This window comes from Moschus berezovskii, chromosome 5, assembly GCF_049115385.1.
Source record: "Moschus berezovskii isolate FMDL1 chromosome 5, NW_MosBer_1.0, whole genome shotgun sequence".
Classification (NCBI taxonomy): Eukaryota; Metazoa; Chordata; class Mammalia; order Artiodactyla; family Moschidae; genus Moschus; species Moschus berezovskii.
Window position 1 is genome coordinate 26756787 of NC_142464.1, and position 14355 is coordinate 26771141.

The window sequence follows — 14355 nt, forward strand, 5'->3', positions numbered from 1 at the left end:
ACAAGGGCCAGTTCAGAGGAAATGAAAATATTTCTTGATAACCTGCCTTTTAGCATACCTTCACACATCCAAAGTAAATCCTGAGGAAGGCATATTGCAACCCAGGTTATATACTTCATTAACTAGAATGATGTTAGTGAGGAAGGTGGCACTATTTGTAGCAATAAAATGCTATTATTATTGTTATTGTGGTTGTGGTTACTGTTGCAGCAATAGTAACAAGGGGCTTTGTTACTTCTTATCTCTCCTCTTTTGTATGTCATATATCATGCACCAATCTCCTATGTCCATTTGTATATACATTCCTAAAACAGCCATGCTAATAATTTGTCCAGGGTGAAAAATGGCAAAGCCTATTGACTTTCCTAGGTTTTGCTGGTTACTTGTCGAGACATTTTATTGGGGATATTTTTTAACTTACTCAGTTTTTAAAATTTACAGTTCTAGCTTGAATATTTTTTCTTGCCTAATATTTCTGTTGGTGGCTTTGTTGTGGGAGTAGATGTTTACTTTAGAAATAGATTATCAGATTTAACAGATAAAAATATAGGATACCCACTCAAATCTAAATTTCAGACTTTAAATGTCTCATGCAATACTTGGGACATATTTATACAAAAAATAATTTGCTGTTTATCTGAATTTCAGACTTAACTGGATTTTTTGTATTTTATCTGACAACCATTTTTACATAAGATCCCTTTTCTCTCATCATCATTCTCCCAGAATCCCCACTGAACGTTTCCCTTTGTTGTTGTTCGTTGCTGAGTCGTGCCCGACTCTTTGCGATCTCATGAACTACAGCATGCCAGGTTTCTCTGTCCTTCACTGTCTCCCTGAATTTGCTCAGACTCATGTCCATTGAGTCAGTAATGCCATCCAACCATCTCATCCTCTGTCATCCCCTTCTCCTCTTGCCTTCAGTCTTTCCCAGCATCAGGGTCTTTTCCAATGAATCAGCTCTTCGCATCAGGTGGCCAAAGTTTTGGAACTTCAGCATCAGTTTTTCCAATGAATATTCAGGATTGATTTCCTTTAGAATTGACTGATTTGATCTCCTTGCTGTCTAAGAACTCTCAAGAGTCTTCCCCAGCACAACAGTTCAAAAACATCAATTCTTTGGCGATCAGCCTTCTTTATGGTCCAACTCTCACACCTGCACATGACTATTAGAAAAACCATAGCTTTGACTAGACTGACCTTTGTCGCCAAAGTGATATCTCTGCTTTTTAATATACTGTCTAGGTTTGTCGTAGTTATTCTTCCAAGGAGTAAGCATCTTTTAATTTTGTGGCTGCAGTCACTGTCTGCATTGATTTTGGAGCCCAAGAAAATGAAATCTGACACTGTTTCCACATTTTACCCATCTGTTTGCCATGAAGTGAATAGGACTGGATGCCATGTGTATATACGTAAGACCTTATGTATAGCATATTTATTATACACCATGCTTTCTTCAGAGGAGTAGCACTTATGACTTTGTAGTGTCTGGGTTTTTTTGCCTTGTTCCTTTTAAATTTAGATTTTCTTTAGAGAAACATCTCACTTATAAGACCTTACCTTTTTCAATTTTTAGCTTACTTTAACAAGGGCTGTCGGAGAAGGTAATGGCAAGCCACTCCAGTACTCTTGCCTAGAAAATCCCATGGATGGAGGAGCCTGGTAGGCTGCAGTCCGTGGGGTCGCTAAGGGTCAGACACGACTGAGCGACTTCATTTTCACTTTTCACTTTCACACATTGGAGAAGGAAATGGCAACCCACTCCAGTGTTCTTGCCTGGAGAATCCCAAGGACGGGGGAGCCTGGTGGGCTTCTGTCTATGGGGTCACACAGAGTCGGACACGATTGAAGTGACTTAGCAGCAGCAGCAAACAAGGGCTGTGGAGAAGAGAGTAGTTTAGTCTTAAAGATGATAATGCCAGCTTTCATCAAACATCAGCATTCATGCAAGGAATGAAAACAAATTCCACATTGAGTCTGAGTAGAAAGCAAAATGACCACTTTCATAATCACTGTGTACCCAGTATCTGATTATAGACAGATGTAGTTTAAAAGATAAATAGCTAGACAGATCTTTTTATCATATATGTCCCAGAATATTTCACAAAGCCATTGCCAAAATAAATTTGGTAACGTGTATCCCTAAGATCCACTTGGGGAGCATGTGTATGTGAGTATGTGTATGCATGTGTGTGTTTCATCTATTATCTCCCTTGCTGCTGCTGCTAAGTCACTTCAGTCGTGTCCGACTCTGTGTGACCCCATAGACGGAAGCCCACCAGGCTCCCCCGTCCCTGGGATTCTCCAGGCAAGAACACTGGAGTGGGTTGCCATTTCCTTCTCCAATTATCTCCCTTAGGGATCTGCTAATCATTTATTTCTTCAGTTTTGAAAACATTAATTTGGTTTTAACTCCCTATTCTACTACCTTTTTCTGGATCCACTTTAATCTGATTTCTTTGATGAAATTTTTAAAAAAATCAGACTTAAAAAGTTTGAGGGGAGTAATGCCTGTGCTTTCATCTGCGAAGTAAGAAAGATGTGGTGGGCAGCATGCTTGTGGAGAGAGTAGACTGGTCCCCATCATGTTTGAAGGCTCTGGACTTACAGAACCTTTCCTGATCGTGGGAGGAGCTGCTGTCTGTGCCTTGCTGAAGTTCCTTACTTGTATAGAAACTCAGTCTTGATGTTCATGTGGTTTCCTCTCACCACTCTGAGCTTAGTCTTTCATACCTGTCTGAGACTGTACAGTGTTTATCACCTCACTTAGAGGAAAATTCTTTCTTATGATCCTCAATCTGTGGGTCAAATTTGGTTTTTCTTTTCTTTAGCAAAGGTGAAGGGTAGTGGAATAGCCTTTTACATATACCAGTGAAGTCGCTTAGTTGTGTCCGACTCTTTGAGACCCCATGGACTGTAGCCTACCAGGCTTCTCCGTCCATGGGATTTTCCAGGCAAGGGTACTGGAGTGGGTTACCATTTCCTTCTCCAGGAGATCTTCCCGTCCCAGGGACTGAACCCGGGTGTCCCACATTGTAGGCAGACGCTTTACCATCTGAGCCACCAGGGAAGATTTGTATACGATCATTTGATTTTTTTTTTTTTTTCAAGTTCTGAAGAGTGCAATGCTGTGAAACACTTTATAACTTTGCCTGAAGGAATGTACAACACTCTTATTTGTCCTGATTTATATTCATGCAGTTTCTTTTTTAGGGTATCTTAATCACATTCCTACAGTGCTGTAACATTCTACTTTAGAAGATCCCTTGTCTCCTTTTGAGGTGGGATTAGTGGGAAGAGAGAGAGTGTGTGTGTTATCAGGTGAGATCTGGAGACTCTGTAACTATTGACTGGGATCATACACTTAAATGTAAAGTCTTTGAAAGTTGGTTTTATTTTTGGTAATTGCTCCTTTTTTATCCTAACAGTTATATTCTCTTTTCCTCTCCAGCACAAATGTGCAGGTATGTGATAGCCCTTTCCATTGCTCTCAAGAGGAAGCAAGATCATTAGTTGAATCGGTAAGCAACAGATGTCCAAAGCATCCTTTATTCTAATAAATGTCATGGGGAAGTCTAACAGAAATTCTGAGAAATCTATCAGTGAAATGTATCATGTCTTTTGGGGAGCATAACATTAAAAACTAACATTGAAATTATTTTTTATCCAAGGAATTTAGATTTAAAACTTGTTACTGTCATTCTGTTTTCTGAAGTACATTAACCATTAAACTAATTTCATATGATACTATTATTCACCACTTTACTATTGTTTAAATCCATTAGCGCTCCTCTGCAGTAACCTATCATCACAAGTCATCCACCACTCCGTGTCTAAATTGTGACTGGCTGCTGGCACGGGTGCATTTTGTCTCAAGAAAAATAAAATAATAAGTTTCTTTGCCTTTTTTTTTTTTCTATTTAGTTTAGTTACCTCACAAACTTTCCTTCTCTAAGGAGAATATCTTCAGATTTTTACAGGTCTTAGTGATAATGCTGCCTTGAGGCAACTGAATTTATTAGTAAAGTAATACTTGACTTGGAGACCACTAAATAAGAAAATTCAAATTCATATATTCAAGTAATATTGCTGTGTAAAGCATGTTCAGGAGTGATCTAAGGCTAGAAATCCCATCTATAAATTAAAGGTTTCTTGGTTTTTTTCCTTAAACTAATTATCAGATTGAAAACCAGTGAGTTTAGCTCTTTACTTCAGGACCAACAAAAATGTTTACTCACAGTGGCTGCTTTGAATTGTTTTTCACTAACTAATCGGCTGTTTAAATATTGCTGTTATGTATGGTTAGATTCTAGGTACTGGAGATGCAGTATTACAGAGAAGATACAAAACCTGTCCTCGTATAGCTCACATTCTAGTTGCAGTGATGGATAATAAATACTCAAGTGAAATATAAAGTGTTTCTGAATGTGATAAACGCCATGATGAAAAATGAGCCAGGGAAGAGAGGATATAGTGCCTGGAGTGGCGGGGGGCGCGGGGCACTGCAGTGACTGGGAAGCAGTGGGGGACAGCCGCGTGGATCGAGAACTGACCTGAATCTAGATTTGTAGACGGTAAGGGACTATGCCATGTTGACTGTCTGAACAAAGAGCATTCCACACCGCAGACTGAAGGCCATGAGGCAAGTGGGTACTTGATGTGTTCACGAAGTACCCAAGAAACCACAGTGACTGGTGGAATAGGGGAGTCTAAGGGAGAAAGGAGGAGCTGAGATCAAAATGTTTGGATCTGGGGTGAAAAAGGAGGCAAATTATTATGAAAGACCTTGTGAAAAACACCCTGTAAAGATTATTTTAAGAATTTCATTTCTTATTCTGAATAAGATGGACCCATTGAAAGGTTTTGAGCAAAGGTATGATGTAGTGATATGATCTGACTTAGATTTTAACAAGATCACTCCGACTATGTTGGCAAGAATGGACTCCAGGGAGTCAAGGAAGGTGCAGGGGAGCCCTGATAATCATGCACACTACAATGTCAGTTTATTTTCTCCAAGTTTTCAGTTTTGTATCTGTGTCGATTACATTCTGAACTTGGTTCTCATTTATTATTCTTTAAGAAAAAATAGAGGAAACCAAGTTAATAACTTTTTATCTTTATTCATGTAGTCTCCCATTAATGGGACTTCACTGGTGGTCCAGTGGCTAAGACTCCATACTCCCAATGCAGGAGAGTGGAGTTCAATCCCTGGTCAGGAAACTAGATCCCACATGCAGCCAAAAATAAAAAAAAGACTATTCCTTTTTAGTTTTGAATTTATAAATGATAGGTATAACAGGCTTTTGTTTTAAAGTTAGCTGCAAGATGAAAATTTCTGTTTCAGATCTTAAAAAAAAATTTCCTAACATTTTAGTAGGAAAAGTCCTCTTAAAATAATTGGAGAACATGGATATGATCTAGGTAGTTAGATATGGGGGACAAGATTAGAATTCAGAAACATTAACATCCAGATTTAATTATATCGTTTGGTAGCTTTGCTCAGTTTCATAATGATGAAGAAGGTGCTATGCTGATTTTTCACTGAGAAAGCTGTAGTAGAAAATAAAAATGCAGAGAAAGCAGTCCTTCATCAGCTCTAGTGGAACTTACTGTATATGGGATTTCACTACTAAAAATTTGTTAGTCAAATAATTGCTCTTTTAGCAGCCTCATTAGTGAATTTGGAGCTCAGATTAAGTAACACTTAGTCAAGAGGATTTTATCACCTTGTAATAATGAAATTTTTTGTAGTCAGAGCATTTTGACTTGGCGTTTTATCTCTTCCCTGGAAGCTCAGCTGGTAAAGAATCTGCCTGCAATGTAGGAGACCCCGGTTTGATTCCTGGGTCGGAACGATCCCCTGGAAAAGGGATAGGCTACCCACTTCAGTATTCTTGGGCTTCTGTGGTGGCCCAGCTGGTAAAGAATCTGCCTTCAATGCGGGAGACCTGGGTTCAATCCCTGGGTTGAGACGATCCCCTGGAGAAGGGAACGGCTACCCACTCCAGTATTCTGGCCTGGAGAATTCCATGGACAGACATGACTGAGCAACTTTCACTTTATATCTTCAAAACCACACTGAGGTGTTTGAATCAGCATTGCTTAGGTTTAGATTCCCATATCTCTCTATTGCTATATACTGAATGTTGCACTGACTTCAAAGTACTGTCAACTTTTGCTTGTCCTTTGCTCGCTCAGAATAACTTAAGACATCAGAGTCATCCATCAAATTTGATCATATTCACACCACATCAATCCTGGGCCTAAATGGAAACAAACTATAGCCCCAAGGTTTATTAGTGGGCTTAGAATAAGCGAACTCATTCTTACAAGTTAATCAACTTAGGTAATATTATCTTAAGATAGATGTGAAGATTTTTAGTGAGTCTGAAGTAATGGTTAAAACGAAGACAGGTAGCAATAAATTTTCATTTTCTAGATGTATCTGTGTGTGTGCTCAGTCATGTCTATTGATTAAGTGAGATTTTAGGATAAAGTAATTGCTTTGATGATCAGATACTCTTAAAGCACCGAAAGAAAAGAAATGGACTAAGCTTTTGAGTGATTATAGAACTGTTACAGAAAGCATATACTTTTGAACATGTATTGATCAAAACACAGTTAAGTGTAGTAACATTGAGACCCTCCCTAAAATTATTAAGTAGTCACCCAAAAATATCAATTAGGAAAAATAGCGTTACCATAACCAAGAAAAATAAAATCCGACAACCTGGTGACTGTAATTTGGAAGCATCTTAGAAACAAAACAGAAAATATCTACAGAAGTAATTTGTCATACTTAAGTTAGAAATCTTAAGGAAGATAGTTGATCTAAGGATGATAAGGAAAGTTGAAGTAGTCAGGAAGGTTAGTGAATTTTGTCTATAAATATAGATGCTTGAATTATATACAGTCATGCAAGGCATGGGTATGTCCAAAACAAGGTTTGTTACCTAGACCTGAACACACTCAGGATCCACAGAGACAGATTGTTACTCTGTGTGTCCAGGTTACTGTGCGTGACCACTGGCTACCAACTGAACCACCCAATTATATTTTTTTTGGATAGTGTCATTTTTTTTTTTAATAGCCAAAAGTGTAGAACTCTTTCCCAATTTTTAAATACCGTGTGACTAGAAATTGGAGCTTTATTTCAGGGAACAAGGTTCTGAGCCTTTATAGGGAAGAAGGAATGTATCCTTGTGTATGCGTGTGCATACATGAGTGTGCATTTGTGCATACACATGTAGTTTTCCTTTCAGATCTAATATTAATATTGAATGACAGTTGATTTGATGACTGGGATCTAAGATGCTACTTTTAGGGTCCTTTACTATATTTAAAGTATTTGGAAAATATGTTGCGAAGATAGGAACAGTATTTATAAGCTTTGTCTAATATACATATAGAATTAGAGAATACATTGTTTTTTTAAAACATGTGGACACTTCCAGAAATTAAGTATATGTTAGGCCACAAAGAGAGTTGGGGAAAAAATGCCAAGGAGTTGAGGTAATGCAGACCAAGTTCTCTGTCAGTAGTACAACAAAGTTACCAATCAGTTAAAAAATATTAAAAGAAAAAAATCCCAAATCCTTGTTGTTTGGAAACTAAAAACATTACTATATGTCATGCCAAAAAATGAATTGTAACAAATTATAAAATATTTAAAATGAATAACTAAATCACTCTGTGTCAAAACTTGCATGATGCTGCAAAAACAGTTTTTGAGAGAAATTAAATATACAGCAGAAATGAAGAAAGAAAGTTGAGAGGCTAAATGTTCAGCTCAACAATTTCTGTTTTTTTCCTGTCTTTTCACATTATAGGAAAGAAAACTATATAGGGTAGAGTAAATATTTAATGAAATAGAAAACGAGATATGGAAAGTATCTGTTAAAACAGAAGCTGGGTTTTCTTCATATAGAGCTGACAATATGGACAAACTTAATTCCCTGGTAGCTCAGTTAGTCAGGAGCCTGCCTGCAGTGCAGGAGACCCAGGTTCAATCCCTGGGTTGGGAATATCCCCTGGAGGAAATGGCAACCCATTCCAGTATTCTTACCTGGAGAATCTCATGGACGGAGGAGCCTGGGGGGCTACAGTCCACTGGGTCACAAGAGTCGAACACAACTTAGCGACACAACCACCATTACAGGAAGGACCATGAAAGAGAGAAGACATAAATAACAATATCCAAAACTAAAATGAAGACATTACAGACATAGGAGTATATAGGCAATCAGAAAGGAATACTCTAAGTTGCTTTTGGCAATACCTTTCTAAACATAGATGAATTGCCAGTCTTGTTTAAAATATAAATAACAATGTTAAGAAGAAACAGTCAACCCAAATAGACTTATCAACAGTTCAAGAGAATACTTAGTTATGAAAGTGACAGTATCTCCCATATTAATTAAATAAGTCAATCTGTTTTTATAAGAATTTCAGTAGGGTTTTCACTGAACTTGGTAAGATAATCCTAAAGTTTATATGAAATATTAACTCAGGGATAACCTAAAGAAAACTGATAAATTTAAACAAAGTTTTTTTAATCTGTAAACAATTAAAGATACCACAGAATAAGTTAAAAGATATGCCACTGATTGGGAGATCTTTGCATGAAGTGACAAAAGAATTAAGTTTATGAAGAAAATAACCCAGTAGGGGGAAAAATGGGCAAGCAGTATGAATGGGCAACTCACGAGAGAGGGTATTTATGTTAACAGAAAACATGTGAAAATTTGCTGTATTTCTCCAGTGATCAGTGAAATCAAACTTAAGACAGTGTAATTTCATGGTTATCAGATTGGCCAGCATTTATTAAGTGTTTTTAAACATGTGTAAAGGAGACCTCTCGTACTAGTTGATGGGCTTGCAAGAGTATAAATTAGTATAACTACCTTGAAAAGCAGTTAAGTAATTTCTAGTATGGTTGAAGGTGCTTATAACCCACTACTCTGAAGGTACCTTTCTAGATATACATTCTACAGAGACACTAATACCTGTCTTTTTATAGTCAGACATGGGCAAGTTGGAAACTGAACAATGTCTGTCAGAAAACTGGGTAAATAAACTGTAGTATACTTATACAGTAGAAACTATACCATAGGTAAAATATGTGAATTAAAACCATATAACTCTACATGGATAAAATCTAAAAGTGCAATGTTGGGTGAAAAAAATGTTTGCAACATTGTGTGTATTGTTGAAATAAAATTTAAAACACTGCAAGTAGCAGCATAGATTTTTAGTGAATATAAACAGACATGTTTTTCACATTTTTGAAACATAAATAAGAATAATAAACACTGGTTTTAGCCAGTGTTTCTCCTAATGGTTAGGAGAAGTTACTTCTGAGAAGGAATAAAAATAAGGTTTTTATTTTTGATGAATAGGGAGAAAAAGAGACTTCAGTTATAAAGTTTCTGAAATAACAAAATGTTAAGTCTAAAAAAAAAAATCCAGAGAATAGATATTTGTTATAATGGTCTTTACATTTTCTGTGTTTTTGTAGTAGTTCATAATTAACAGAATTTGAATGCCCAGAAAAAAAAAAATAAAATTAATGAAACCCAAACTTTATTAGTTGTGAAGACCAGCAAAATTGATAAACCTTTAGCCAGAATGATCAGGAAAGAAAAGAGAAGACAAATCTTTAATGTCAGGAATGAGACAAGTGACATCACTACTGATCTGGGAGATAATAGGAGAAAAATAGAGAAATATTGTGAAAAACTTTACATCAGTTAATTTCAGAATTTGGATGAAACTGGACAGATTCCTTGAAATACATAAAATACCAAAGCTCCCTGAAGAAGAAATAGGTATAAACAAATTAAATCTGCACTTAAAATATCTTTCTGTAAACACAACTCTGGGCCTTGTTGACTCCTGCTAATTTTATTCAGCATTTACCAAAGGTTCTAGCCAGTACAGTAAGGCATTAAAAAGAAGGAAAAGCATCCAGGTTGTAAAGGGAGATGCATGAATGTCTATATTGAATATTCAATAAAATGAACCTAAAAGCTATTGTAAGTGATTTTAGCAAGGTTGCAGGATACAGGCTCAGTATACAGTAAACAGTTGTGTTTTTATGTATTAGCAACAAAAATTAGAAACTAAAAATAAATACATTACTTATAATGGCTTCAAAAATATGAAACACTTCAGAATAAATCTGGAAAAAAAATATGTGAAGATCCTGAACCCTGAAAACTGTCACATATAGCCCATAGATGTAGAACTAAATAAATGGGAAAATGTTTCATGTTCATGATTTGGAAGACTCAATATTGTTATGATGTCAATTCTCTAATTGATCTGCAGGTTTAATGCATTATCAATCAGATTTCAATACACTTTTTTTTATAGAAATCAGCAAACCCATGTATGTAAATACTAAGGACCTAGAATTAGACTCAACAACTTTGTGGAGAACAAGGTTAGAATACTGATTCTACCTGACTTACAGTCAATTTACACAACTACAGTAATGAAAAGAGTGTAGTAATGGTGTAAACTAGAAGAAATCAGTGAAAACAAATCCACAGATATACCTACATTTATGTAGGCAACTGATTTTTGAAGTAATAATCTTTCCAACAAATAGTTCGTGAACAGTTGATTATTCCATATGGGGGAAAAAAACACACTTTAATCCATACCTTGCACTGTGTATCATAGTTCTCTAAAGTGTATCCTAGGACAAAATTTAAAACAGAATACTAAACCAATTTTGACCTTGGGTTAGTTAGGCAAGATTTCTTAGATATAACACTAAGTTCAGTTCAGTTCAGTCACTCAGCCATGTCCGACTCTTTGCGACCCCATGAACCACAACACGGCAGAGCTCCCTGTCCATCACCAAGTCCCGGAGTCCACCCAAACCCATGTGCATTGAGTCGGTGATGCCATCCAACCATCTCACCTTCTGTTGTGCCCTTCTCCACCTGCCTTCAATCTTTCCCAGCATCAGGGTCTTTTCAGATGCGTCAGTTCTTTGCGTGAGGTGGCCAAAGTGTTGAAGTTTCAGCTTCAGCATCAGTCCTTCCAATGAATACTCAGGGTTGATTTCCTTTAGGACGGACTGGTTGGATCTCCTTGCAGTCCAAGTACAATCTGTTTTGTTTAAATGTTAAGTTGAACTTCATCAGAATTAATTTTTGTTCTGTAAATGACACTCTTAGGAGAATGAAAAGAAGCTACATGCCGCAAGAAAATATTTGAAAATTGTGTACCTGATAAAGGGACTTGTATCTAGAACTTAAAGAATTCTCATAATTGAATAATAAGAAAAAAAATACATCACCCTCCCACCACAAAAGTTGCAAAGCATTTGAATAGTTACTTTGCCAAAGAATATATACTGAAAAAAACAGGAGATGATGCTCAACTTTACCAGTCATTAGGAGAATGTGTATCTGTAAACTGAATACCAAACTGGAGCTCCCACACCCTGCTTGTTGGAGTCCAAAATGATAAAACTACTTTGGGAAACAGTTTGGCATTTTCTTAGAAAGTTAAACATATACCTACCATATGATCTAGCCACTTCACTCTTAATTAGATATTTCCCCAATAGGTTTGGAAGTCTTTGTTCATACAGAGACTTATTTATGGTGGCTTTATTTGTAATAGACAAAAATTGGAAACAAACCATATTTCTATCAGTAGAAATAAATTGTGGTATATTCGTATGAGGAAATACTCAGCCATAAAAAGAAGTGAATTATTGATACATACTATGACATGATTGAATTGAAAAAAAATTATATGGAATAGAAAAAGGCAGATATACATGTATTATACCGTTTATAATTTTAGAATATGCAGACACTAGTGTATACTGTTCGGAGAAGGCAATGGCAAGCCACTCCAGTACTATTGCCTAGAAAATCCCCTGGATGGAGGAGCCTGGTAGGCTTCAGTCCGTGGGGTCGCTAAGGGTCGGACACAACTGAGCGACTTCACTTTCACACATTGGAGAAGGAAATGGCAACCCACTCCAGTGTTCTTGCCTGGAGAATCCGAGGGATGGGGGAGCCTGGTGGGCTTCCGTCTATGGGGTCACACAGAGTCGGACACGACTGAAGTGATGCAGCAGCAGCAGTGTATACTGACACAACGGGTGATTAGTTGGAGGGATTACAATCACAGGGATGGGAGGAACTTGGTTTTGATAGTGACTATGATTATTATCTTAATAGTGTTAATGGTTTCATGAGTATGTGTGTGTGTGTGTATGTCAAAACTTATCAAACCATACACTATAAATGTGTGCAGTTTATCCCGTGTCAGTTTTGGTTCAGCAAAACTTGAAGGAAAAATTTTTTTTTCTGGAATTGGACTGTCTGCATCCATATCCCAACTCTTATTCACAGTTGGAAGCAAATTGCTTAAGTTAACTTGTGCCTTGGTTTCCTTATTTATAAAATAAGAAGGTAATAGTAGTATCTTCCTTGTACTGAGGGCTGTTGTGGAGAACTGAATTAGGTAGTCCAGGTAAAATGGAGAGCAGCTAGAAAGTATTAATTAAATATTGGGTTTTATTGTCCCTATTGTATTAATAGTATTGTCGAACTAATTTAACCATAGAGAGAAGCCCCTTCTTGAATATTTTTTGAGTATTCCAGCCTCTTGACTACTTCCAGTGATGAAGAGAGCACTTCTTCATGAGGTATCCCGTTCCGTTAATGCATGAGCAGTGGAAAAGTCAACCTAGTTTACATTATTCTATGAAAAGTAGTTCTTTTTCAGAGACTTAAGCAGAAAGGATTAGGAGAAAGAGTGAGTTAGTGTCCACAACATAAAAACTCAGTGAAGTACTTAACCATTTATCCTGTCTGGGAATTTTTTGCCCTATAATTCTCCCACACACTTCTTTCTGTTCAAATACTTTCGTTGTATTCTGCTCTCTCTGGAAATGGACACCCTCTGGGCAGCATGCAAAGTTGGGAGAAGTTTGAATTAGGTTATTTGGTAAGAACTTAGTATGCACTGATTATAGTTATTTTACTGGAAGAAGAAAAAACACCAAAGTTTGAACTTTGTGAGATTCTGCACACAATCTCAGTGCACATAGGACTGAGAGAGAACCAGACTCATTGCAATGGAGTCCTCGCCTAGCCTCAGACCCTACACAGCCCGGTAGCCGCAGAGATTTAAAGCTGTTCAGTTCAGTTCAGTTCAGTTGCTCAGTCGTGTCCAACTCTCGCGACCCCATGAATCACAGCACGCCAGGCCTCCCTGTCCATCACCAACTCCTGGAGTTCACTCAAACTCATGTCCACAGAGTCGGTGATGCCATCCAGCCATCTCATGCTCCGTCGTCCCCTTCTCCTCCCGCCCCCAACCTTTCCCAGCATCAGAGTCTTTTCCAGTGAGTCAACTCGTTGCATGAGGTGGCCAAAGTATTGCAGTTTCAGCTTTAGCATCAGTCCCTCCAATGAACACCCAGGATTGATCTCCTTTAGAATGGACTGGTTGGATCTCCTTGCAGTATAAGGGACTCTAATCTGCAATTCAGGCCAAGGAGAATAAGTAACCACACTCCTGCTTAGTTGCAGGGACCCATCCTGTGATACTGTGCGCCTTTAGATCATAGTAATGATGGAAAACTTCCCAAAAGGGGAAAGACGTCTAAAACTGGGAGGATAGAACGCCTCCCAGGGAAGTCTTGGCTGTCTCAGTCTGACTTGTTTTCGCCTTCGCCTGACCAGACTTCCACTGCAAGCAGTCTCCGGAGTGCAAATCTGGAGCACAGCAGGCTAGGAGATGACAATGCTAATGGTGCATGGATGCATGGAAAGGAGTGCTTTGAAGGAAAAAAGTGAGGGGAAATTTCAAGTTTAATTAAAAGTATTATTCTGACTACATTGGGTAGATCTTATTTATTCAGTAAATCAGTATGTCCACAGTGCTGTGTGAAATTTTGGATCGTCATTTTATATTTGATGTCAGACTTCTTAGCTGAACTGTCAAGAGCAGTGCATTCAGGAGACCAGGGCCTTAGAAGGAATTCCAGTGGCAATTAACGCCATCAATATATACTCTAGCCGTCTCTCATCACTGAAGTTTACCAGCAGTCTTGTAAATGCATGTTTGTATTTACATACTAAGTCAAAGATGAATCCAGATGAAGGACTTTAGAGCTAAACTCATCATCAACAGTGTCTCATGTGAGTCTGAGTCTTTTCTAAAAAAATTCACACCAAAGCCACCTTTACATTTTTCTAGAGGTCCACCACAAAGATAATCGATAGACCAGGTAGTTTAGAAGTGTGTATTTTGGGGTTCTGTGCCCTAATAGGAAATTACCAGTGAGTGAATATTGTTAAATAGTTTCAAATATGA

The 14355-nt window shown here is 37.5% G+C and overlaps 1 protein-coding gene across 2 annotated transcripts in view; it reads left to right on the forward strand.

Annotated features, from left to right (window-relative positions):
• The window catches only part of PPA2 (inorganic pyrophosphatase 2), a 105650-nt gene that overhangs the window by 86143 nt on the left and 5152 nt on the right, over positions 1-14355 (forward strand). For both annotated transcript variants that reach the window (XM_055434163.2, XM_055434164.2), the window contains one exon: positions 3452-3521. In XM_055434163.2, coding sequence (XP_055290138.1) covers positions 3452-3521 — 70 coding nt within the window. The remainder of the gene's footprint in view (positions 1-3451; positions 3522-14355) is intronic.